Source organism: Cheilinus undulatus, linkage group 12 (genome assembly GCF_018320785.1).
Source record: "Cheilinus undulatus linkage group 12, ASM1832078v1, whole genome shotgun sequence".
Lineage (NCBI taxonomy): Eukaryota > Metazoa > Chordata > Actinopteri > Labriformes > Labridae > Cheilinus > Cheilinus undulatus.
The window spans coordinates 48,792,786-48,803,488 of NC_054876.1; the positions used below are offsets into that span (position 1 = coordinate 48,792,786).

Sequence of the window (10,703 nt, forward strand, 5' to 3'; positions counted from 1 at the left end):
TTTAATTTCAGTTGAGTTTTCATTAGTTTTTCCTGCTGTTTTTTTGTTGTTGTTGTTTTTTTAGTTTAGTTTAGTTTAGCCTTTATGTGCAAAAATGCTTCATTTGAGTTTAGTTTTTACTACCTATGCCAAGGAGCTTATGTGATTGGCAGGGTTTGTTAGTTAGTTAGCATGTTAGTAAGTTTGTTAGCAACATAACTCAAAAAGTTATGGACAAAAGTTAAGCAAATGTCAGAAATGGCATAAGGAAGTACTGATTAGAATTTGGGAGTGATCCGGATCAGCGTCTGGATCCAGGAATTTTTCAAAGGATTCTTTACTATTGGGAGATAGGGCTAATGGTTGAAGTCTGCGCTGTTACCACTTTACACCAGGAGATGGCAGACATGAGTAACTTCAATCCCAGCAGCATTTGTGAGTGTGTTTCTATTCAAAGTTTTGGAGTTTATAGAGTCTGAGAGACGCACGCCCGGTCAAGGAGACGAGTCAGAGTGTAACAGAGAGAAAGACAGCGAATTGTCTCGAGAATACTCACAATGCTGGGAGGAATAGAGGAATATTCACCCTCTGCCATGACTTCCAGTCGTCCGGTGAGATCATGGGTGAGACTGTCAGTGCATCTGTTGGCACCGGCAGGCAATGCTTCCACCATGACAGTCCACCTTTAGCGAGGCCGATGCTTTTTCTCACCATGTTTCCACCCCACCAGGGAGGGAGTGATCAGCGAATGCCTTGGTGGGGGGCACATGGGGATGGATCCAGGAATTTTATAAAGGATTCTTCACTATTGGGAGATAAGGCTAATGGCGAAGGTCTGCTCTTTCTGAGTTCTTATCTAGTTAGTTTTAGTGTTAGTTTTGCGGCAATGTGGGATAACTGCCAGGGGCGACACCCAAAAGGGCTCTACACTTTTCACTGTAATTATTCAATTTTAATGTTGGTATACAACTGAGGACCTAAAATTACCATTGTGTGAAGTTGTCTTCAATCAAATCAGGCAGTTTTACTCTCTCCAGGCTTGGGTGTTCATGTCAGTCAGTATACTAGTATCAAAGACTAAAACTAAGGAGATTTTGTCCCTAATTCTATTTCATTTTAGTTAGTTTTGCAAGCGCACAATACAGTTTAAGTTAGTTTTCATTTTATTAGTAAAGCTTAGTTTTTATTTAGTTTTAGTTACTAAAAAGACTTTTAAATTTTAGTTTTAGTTATTTAGTCAGCTTTAGTTAACTATAATAACCCTGCTATAAACATTTATTATTTATTTATTATGACGTGTGCTGCTGCCCTCCTGGCCAGGTCACCCTTGTAAAAGAGATTTCGATCTCAGCGGGTTTTATCTGGTTAAATAAAGGTTAAATAAAATAAAATAAATAAAATTATTCAGAACCAGTAGCAGCTACAGTGAGTCTGATAGTTTATAAGGAACCTTCAGAGTGTTACCTTTCTAAAGACACCTTGGATGAGCTTGGATTCCACATGGTTCAATCCAAACATCCGGTTTATTTGAGAGGGACCCAACTGCAGTCAAGATGGCCGACATGGGCGTCGCTATACATCCAATCCAAGCCAGAAGTCCCAAGCAGATGTTTCTTCTTCGTGTTGGACTCAGCTGCCAGTGTTTGTCAGTCTTTCTTGTGCCTAAGCCCAACCCTTGGTGCTGGATCTGAAATAAATTACCTTCTCCACGGCCTTACCCTGAACCTAACCACTGGGGTTTTAATGCCGAAGCCTAACCTTAGACGTACAGACTTCCAGCTGAGACTTCTGGGATGGATTGGATGTATGTCGGCCATCTTGTCTGCGTCAAGGTACTCTTGGTTTATTTTGTGTATAGAGTGGTGCAGTCGTGACGTAATTTTGTAGGCAGACCCGGAAGTTTGTGTATCACGGGTTCTCTCGTCATCGAGCCCATGGGATTTTTAAATGGGTTTTTGGATTATTGCTGAGAATAAGCTCTGTGTCCAATAAAAGTTTATAAAACTTACATGTTTTGCTCATAATCTTCATAAACTGATAATATAAGCATCATATCTGGTTCGTTAATCTAACTGTCGAAAGTAAAAAGCTAACGTCATGCTGTATTGAACTACAACAAGGTCGACTGAATTTACGCCATCACACGCGGCTACAACTGAACGGCTCAGTTGCCGCTGCGCTTTGGATGATGACGTATGTAGTCCTTGTTAGCTATCTTATAGCAACCGCCTTTATTAAGACAGGAAAAGATTCACGATTCAAGGGTGGGGCACGTTTCGGATGTATTTTATGCCGTAGGATAAAACGTTAAACTCTCCTGAACTTGTGTTCACCACAGACCTTATTTCAGGCATTTGACCAAAAACGTTCAAAATTCCCATAGACTTTCAGACGAGGGAACCGGAAGTGCTAAAATGCTAACTTACTTCCGTGTTTGAGGACTCATTCCTGCACCACTCTTTTCCTGGGTTGGCATTCGAGATAAGTTAACCAGGAGTTCTAAGGCATGAACAATTAAAAAGAAGGTTTTACAAAAAAACAGGTATTAAACCCCTAAAAGTCAATGTTAAAATTAAATAAAATTAAAACACTTTTATTAATAAATATAGAATTTAAATACAGTTTAAGTCACAACATTTAGAATTAAAAACAAACCTACAAAACACTACAACAGTGATTTAGAGGGGGAGTGAAAGCTCGACATGATTCTTTAACAGCATGCATTTTAAGGTGCCAGTATGAATTATTTGTAGAAATATCCTATTGTTTATTTTATAATTTAAGATGCTTCTTTATTCTGAGTTTCATATTTTCATACTAGCTCACTTGTAGGTAGATGTAGGCTCTAAGTAACCTTAAAAACCTTAAACCTTACAGTTTTTATATTTTCAGCTTTAAATTCCAGTCTTTTCTACTGACCGCAGTTCATCTAGTTGAACGTTGTTCAGAAAGGAGCGGGGCTGTGATTGGTTGGCCAAAATACCAGGATGGGACGCTTTTACCAATAAAACACGTCAAAAGTAAAATAAAATAAAAACAAAACCAAAAAACAGCAGAGGTTACAACAGTTTTTTTAAAGGCATGTTTAATCGTAGCTAAATTATTTTCAGTTCAAATAAATAAATGGAAACGATCAAATGGTCAATATTTTAAATCCATAAATAAACACAAAAAGAGCGTTCTGTCCCCTGAAATAACCACGCGGTGGCAGCAGCAGACTTTTCCCGCGCCGGATGTCTTTAGTGTACCCCGGAAGCGGAAGTTCTTTCCTTTCTAGTTTGTGCTTCACAGAGACACACAGAGGTGAGTTCACGTCTGAGTTTAATCCTTTATAAATCTAATTTTCTTTCAATCATCCGATCATTAACCGTGTCTGTAATCGATCTTTGACAGTCTACCTGCCAGGTAAAGGTGAAATTATCTTCTGGTTTAAATATTTTTTACCGGTTATTGGTGTTTTTCTCTCTGCGTTCGTTTCGGTGTTTCTGCATCATGTCGCCATCTTAGCTCAAAGCGGAGGGTGTAAAGGCGGGATAGCTATGCCGTATTCTGAATAATGAGCAATATTTGTGTTCTAGAAGGGTTGTTTAAGAGTTTTTAGACCGGGAGATATATAAAAAACTGGGATACGATGTCAGGGTGAGACTACACTGTTGGCCAGAGCTAACATGCTAATGCTAGCACGTCATGTGTCTACTCTAGGCTATTCTTGTAATCGATGTATTGGTGTATTGATTAAAATGTTTAGTCAGACTTTTAACATGACTGCTTAACTGCGAACGCTGGCTGTCAGCCTCTGTGTTAGCTTGTAGTCAGCATTATCCACCGTGTGAGCGTCTTAACCCGGTGCTTCCATTATCGGACGGGGCTTATTTGGTGTTTTTGCATAAAAAAGGACAAACTTATTCCCCGTCTGATATTTCACCTGAATGACAGGTAATTGTTTATTGAAAGCATTAGTGTGACAGTGTCCCCAGACTGCAGGGTCTGCGTTATTAGAGCCCAGTAAATGCCAGGATGCTAGTCTCCTCTGCAGGTGTTACTCCAAGTAGAGCTGACATAACTGTAGTAATGCATGAGTTCTGCATCATCTATAAGAGCTCCTAAAAGTAGTTTTTATGGATAAACATGAACCTTATTTGCAGCTTTTAGGCTACTGATTCTGTAAACTCACATGATCAACTTCTTAAATACCTTACATCAGTTCCAATCAGCTTCTAAACCCCCTAAAGATCCTTGTTTTGTTGACAAAGTTCAGCATGGACATGTCTCTGACTGGCCTGCTCTGTCCCAGTCCACCCTCAGGTCTGCTGACTTGAGTCTTGTTGTCCCGTGTGTGTGGTTACAACCTGAAGAGGGTTGTGGATTTGTGGTGCTGGCTCTGGAGCTCTTCCTCCTCTCCACTTTGTCAGACCTTTTTAAACAGGAGCTCAGGGCTCTCCTTTAAAATGAGCTTTTAACTACATGATACAGATTTGAACATTTGAGATTTTTGTTTTCTTTTATTGTGATGCACTTTGGCACCTTGCTCTTTGAAAGACTTTCTAGATCTACTCTATTATGGCAGTAAACATAATTCTGATTATTTGATATTAAGGTCAAGATAATTGATTTTACACCTGTGCCGAATCTCTAATGATTAGTCTTCTGTAGATCATTGCTTTGTGTTGAGGCATCCTTAGCTTTGAAACAGAATACTGACATGTCATGAGTTTCATCGGGACTGATTTTATAAAGGAGAGGTTTAAGAGATGTGTACTTGACTTTGGCATGGTGTGAGGGAAATGGGCTGAGTAGAAGTCCACCCCTAAATGTTGGAGGGTCAGCAGTAATGTTGGATTCATGGTATAAAATAAAAAGTTGATACTGGGAAATGACAGGAGACTATTACAGGTCATCTTTATACCACTGTGCAGTTTGATGACTGTCTAACTTAAATTTTCCTCAGGGTTTGTAGTTTCTATCTAACCTTCTCTCCTCCTCAGACGATGGCTCCTCGTAAAGGAAAAGAGAAGAAGGAGGAGCAGGTCATCAGTCTGGGTCCTCAGGTGGCTGAAGGAGAAAACGTCTTTGGAGTTTGTCACATCTTCGCCTCCTTCAACGACACCTTCGTCCACGTCACCGACCTCTCCGGGAAGTAAGTCAAACCCAGACCCCCCCCTTAAAAATCACTGTCTGTTTATACTCCACATTAATGATCCCTTTAGTCACTCAGATACCAGGTGAAGTCACTTCATCTCCCACATGAACAATCAGTCTGATATCAGGACTCTGATTCCAACAGTCCATCATCTCTGAGGCTCTCGGAGCGTGGACTGGTATCTCTACATGCTGATCAAATGATGGGGGGACAGTTAGCCATCAGTTAAGAGGCCAGTGGCGCCTCTTAAACAGCTATTCTCTCCCATGTTGTCATAAACACGCTCTTAAAGGACATAGTTAACCTAGCTGGAAGATGGTTGATGAGATTCACTGACTGTTAGTTAATCAATAAAACATCGTGCTTGATATAATATGATGTAAAAATGCTGACATCGCCTCTCAATGGTGGCTATACAGCATATGAGAAAATATCACCACTTACTAAAAAGCAATGAAAAATAAAAAATTGAAGGAATTTCCACACCATGGAATGAAAGAAAAACTGCAATGGCAGTGTACTCAAAAAATGTGTTTATAATGGGAGTAGACGGGGTAAAAGAATACCCTTAGGGAGTCAGGTGTGACTACTTTTTTACACAGTGAATTAAAGACTTTAAAAACATTTTTTCCCTGAAATCCCAAAATAAAAACCCTCAGCAAAATTTATGGCATGTGCATCAGCACAACCAAAGTTATCCACAAAATAAAGTCCAAAAGGGTAAAAAAAAAAATACCTTTAGGGACACAGGAGGGTTGAAAATAAAGAAGTAATAATCACAAAAACTGGCATTTAAGGGGTTAAAATTTTGGAACAGAATGAAGGCACTTGGTGTTGCACTTTTTATACAATTGGGCACTACGAAAATAACAAATTGTTTAAAATCAGTCTTGATGCCAATCTTTGACACTCCCAGGCCCAGATCATGCCAAACAAAAAAATTCAGTTTTGCATGTATGTGATGGAAAATAATTCACTTTTTGTGTTTTTTCTTTTAACAAAAAATCAAGTTCTCATCACAAAAACTGGCATTTAAGGAGTTAAATTTTGAAACGCTGATATCTTTCATTATACTTGGGGAGGACTGAAGTTACTTCAGGTATTTATGCAAAAAAAATGGAATGATACATTAATACCTGATTTTTTTATGGCACTCTTTATTGGAGGGTATGTTTTACCCTCAGGCGCCTGGGTGTTGCACTTTATATACAATCGGGCACTACGAAAATATTAAAAATTGTAAAAAATCAATCTTGATGCCAATCTTTGAAACTCCCAGGCCCAGATCGTGCCAAACAAAAAAATTCAGTTTTGCATGTATGTGATGGAAAATAATTCACTTTTTGTGTTTTTTCTTTCAACAAAAACAAGTTCTCATTACAAAAGCTGGCATTTAAGGGGTTAAAATTTTGAAACGCCGATATTTTTCATTGCACTTGGGGAGGACTGAAGTTTCTTCAGGTATTTATGCAAAAAAAAAAACTGGAATGATAATTCCATAATTTTTTAAGGCACTCTTTATTGGAGAGTATTTTTTACCCTTAGAGACCTGGGTGTCGCACTTTTTTTAGGGACCTAGGAGGGTTAATTCTAGAAAACAGCGGTGACGACTAAACGTATCATAACTTCTCCAGCTGTGTCGTAGCGTTTGTGTACCAGCTCTCTGATTGGCTCGTGTGTTTCCAGGGAGACGATCTGCCGTGTGACCGGTGGGATGAAGGTGAAGGCTGACAGAGACGAGTCCTCTCCGTACGCCGCCATGTTGGCCGCTCAGGACGTCGCTCAGCGCTGCAAAGAGCTCGGCATCACAGCGCTGCACATCAAGCTGAGGGCCACTGGGGGCAACAGGTAACATGCGCGCTCAAGACGGTCAATGTTTTTCTGTTTCCCGTTCTGAAATGATCAAATCTGTCAGATTTGCCAATGATTTTAATCTGAAACTACCAAAGATTTCATAAAGCAGACTTTGGGGTGGCGTGAAAGCACCACCCTGGTCTGCTTAAAAACGGCGGTCTCAGCCGGCTTCCAGACAAACCCTGGAGTGGTTCGTTTGAGGTGTGAAAGTAAAGCGGACAAACTTTTGGACTTAAGATAGGATGTGGCATAAAGATTACATTTATTACACTCAAGTACATGCCACTGTCTTGTTTGGCATCTGTAACTATGGTAATAGTGTCTCGTTTTCATGTTGGCTGATTTATTTGTCTCATGTAAAGAACCTGCTGGACGGCTTGCTGCCTGCTCATACTGACACCCGGGATTATTAGGCCTCAGCCAGTCGTTTTATTCATGAAGCAAGAGCACATCGTTGCTGTCAGTCTGTCTGACGCTGCTGTAACAGCGCACAGAGCTGGGGGAGATTATGGATGAGTTCATCACAGATCTTCTCTCAGCCAGAGCCTACCTGGTTTAACCGAACACCAGCGGGCGACAGACACCACGCTGTCGCCTCAGCTCACACCTGCCCACAGGTGCGAGGAGAGAAAGCTCTAATGATCCACACGTGTCACTCATCTGCTGAGACCGACCTTCATTTCTCACCTGTGCAGACATTCACAACACAACAACGTGACTGTTGAATGATTTATGTGGGATTTTCCTGCTTTGAGAGGAAGACCAGCAGGAATTAAATGTAGAGTGTGGTTCCCGTCATCCTTCATTGAAATTCAGGCCCTGGAGTTTCTATCAGCTGTAATTCTGAAAATGTACCCGTAAAAAGTTAAAATTTACATTTTCTTTAATTCTTGTTTCTAATTTTGTATATTTTTATTTCTCTCTGTATTTCACTCATTTATTGCTGTGCTTTTCTCTCTGAATCATTTTAATATTGAATATTTTTAATTTAATTTCTCCTCTCTCTTTAAAGGTCTAAATTATAATTGAATTTATCGAAAAGGAGTTATTTTAAAGCCTGATTTATTATATATAATCATGAATCTGGAGAGGAGTGATGACCAGAGTTGGTCTCCATTGAGGACTGTAATGTTTACATTCTTTTCACAACACAAATGAAATTAAACAAACTTCTGAAAGTTCATTTCAACTTCATGTTTAAATTTTTAAAACATTTGAACAAATTATCAAAATTGTGGAGATGAATGACTAAAAAAAAGACTAAATTATTAGAAAAATCTAAATTTTTCATATTTTTAAAAAATATTTGGATAGAATTTAAATCTGTTTTGGATTCTTTTTTTGCACATTCTTGCACACATTTCTGCCATGTTTCTACTACACTGTGACCCTTTATGTATTTTGATGTGTTTTTGAAGGGAGTGTTTTAACTCAAAATTAAACTGCCAATGTTTTGTGTATTTTTTAAGCTGTGCATGAGTGTGTGAAAACTAAAATCAGTAAATTTCATGTTCTGTTTTTGTAAGCTGTGATATCAAACGGGTGTTATTTAAGTTCTCACTGATACTCAGCTGATCAATAACATTTTGTTGATCACTAATCCATAAATTTGTTTCAGGACGAAGACTCCTGGTCCTGGAGCTCAGTCTGCTCTCAGAGCTCTGGCTCGCTCCGGCATGAAGATCGGACGCATCGGTGAGTACAAAGATCTTCGTACAGCGGTTCAGGGTCGATCATCCAATCAGCTGTCAGAGCAGACTGATTCTCCCCAGTCACTAAAACTCTGGACTTCTGCTGCGGCTCATCAAACGCGTGAATGTAGTTGTGGCTCTGGTCCTCAGAAAGTCCTTTAATTTTTAAAGAACTTAAAAGTCTTAAACATTCCTAGAACATGTAGTTTGTAGTTGAAATGTTAGTTTGCACTGGGAGATCAAATCTACACCGCCTGCTAAAAAACATCATAAATGAGTCAAGATTTCTAGAAAACATCCAACAATGACCAGATAAGATGGATGTCCACTCAGGGCTTCTCTAGTTTCCATGCCCCCTTTTCCCTCCTAGGGGTGTATTCCTGACCCCATGATTGAGAACAGTGGTGGAATGCAGCACAGAAACTGAGCAAAGGGACGCTTGGGTTGTGAACGCTGAAGTGCACTTATAACCGTTTTTCTCCCGCAGTGGAAATGAATGACTGTGAACAGAGCATTGGCTTCCTGTTTAGTAAAGTATGAGGAGCCGTTTTTTAATGAGCAGTCCTCGGTTAAAAACAAGACATTTACAGTGGGGATGGTCATTTACTGATTTGGTTTAGCGCCCCCTGGTGGACTGGTTTTACAAACAAAGTGCCTGGACAAGAATGTGAAGCAAAGTGGCTGATGTTTGGTATTTTTCTGCCTGTAAACCAGTGGTTGGTTTATTCCTGAGCCGCCTTGTCGTCTTTTTCATCTGAAAGAACTAAACTTTGTCCTGATCTCTAGAAGAATGACGAGAGTCTGCTCCTCATCAGAGGAATCCCAGTATGAAATATCCTGATATGGCCATATAGACTGGGCAATTAGTCGAAAATTAGGTTAAACTGCAGTATATCCTGCTGTAATTTTCAAATCGCTGAAGGTGCACTATTTCTTTAACCTGAATTTTTGTCAAAATACCAGTTTATACCTTATTTTTTTGCAGCAGAGATGTTAAGCATTATATAATTATGCAATCATTCAGGTGCCTTTTTTAAATCCTTCAAAAAAATCCTTCAATTCTATACTTTTTTCTTTTCATATATGAGTGACAATACAACAATTCATATCCAGTTAGCAATAAAAGTCAGAACCATCACAATTATATATATTTTCTAAACTGTTCAGCCTTTGTTTAGTCTAATATTGTGTTGGTTGTGATATCGAATGATTTTATTGCTCGTGTTGGAAAATACACAAAATGAGGAGCTTCAGGAATAGTCGCATTTCAAATCACCATTGCAATATTGGGTAAAAAAACAACTACAATTAGTTTATTTTTCCAAATCGTTCAGCCCTAATGTCTGTGTAGACCGCTGTCTCCTGTCGTCTTGTCTGCTTTGGCCTGTTGGTTTAGATTTCTTCTTCATGCAGATCTAAAAGTCTAACCCCTCCTTTTCCTGTCTCTTCTCCGTATTTTCAGAGGATGTCACTCCGATCCCGTCAGACTCGACCAGGAGGAAGGGCGGTCGTCGCGGTCGCCGTCTGTAAACTGCAGCAAAGATTTTCAGAAAATAAATGCGTTAAATTCCAGTGTGTGTGAGATCTGTTTCTTCATTGGTGTTGATCCACATTCACATGTTTAGAGGTTAAACTTAAAGACTGCTTTATTCTTTATCGGACTGTCTGAGGGTCTAAACTAGTCTCTAGAGTTTGATGTTTATGGAGGAGAGGAGGCTGGAGTCCATTCATTCCTCTGGGACCCAGCTCAGCATGAACTACAGCCAGATAAACCACTTCATCAGGATTTAGAAATATTCATCATGTAAGTGAAAGTCAGAGGGCATGATTAGAAAAGTCACTGAAATCCTTCACAGCCAGACTGGACGTGTTTGTGGCTGCAGATTTGATCAGTTCTATCGACAGATACGAGCTAGACTGCTCATCAGGAAGTACTGTAAGGTCTATAGAGACAGTTCAGAGGTCAAAGTTCAGTGCTTACAGCAGGCAGTACAAATGAGTCTACATTAGGATAAATTTCCAGGTCAGATTTCTATATG

General features: G+C 39.5%; 1 protein-coding gene across 1 annotated transcript; it reads left to right on the forward strand.

Annotated features, from left to right (window-relative positions):
- The first annotated feature begins 3,173 nt into the window (after positions 1-3,173).
- rps14 (ribosomal protein S14) lies at positions 3,174-10,236 on the forward strand. The gene is made up of 5 exons (XM_041802224.1): positions 3,174-3,282; positions 4,965-5,116; positions 6,806-6,967; positions 8,592-8,668; positions 10,127-10,236. The coding sequence occupies exons 2-5, from the start codon at positions 4,968-4,970 to the stop codon at positions 10,192-10,194; spliced, it is 456 nt and encodes a 151-aa protein (XP_041658158.1). The 5' UTR covers positions 3,174-3,282; positions 4,965-4,967; the 3' UTR covers positions 10,195-10,236.
- The last annotated feature ends 467 nt before the right edge of the window (positions 10,237-10,703 follow it).

Bases quoted from the DNA above. Each gene is read 5' to 3' on its own strand.
- rps14 (XM_041802224.1), top strand. From the start codon at position 4,968: ATGGCTCCTCGTAAAGGAAAAGAGAAGAAGGAGGAGCAGGTCATCAGT. The intron at 5,117-6,805 runs GTAAGTCAAACC...GTGTGTTTCCAG, and splicing joins GTCACCGACCTCTCCGGGAA to GGAGACGATCTGCCGTGTGA. The intron at 6,968-8,591 runs GTAACATGCGCG...AATTTGTTTCAG, and splicing joins AGGGCCACTGGGGGCAACAG to GACGAAGACTCCTGGTCCTG.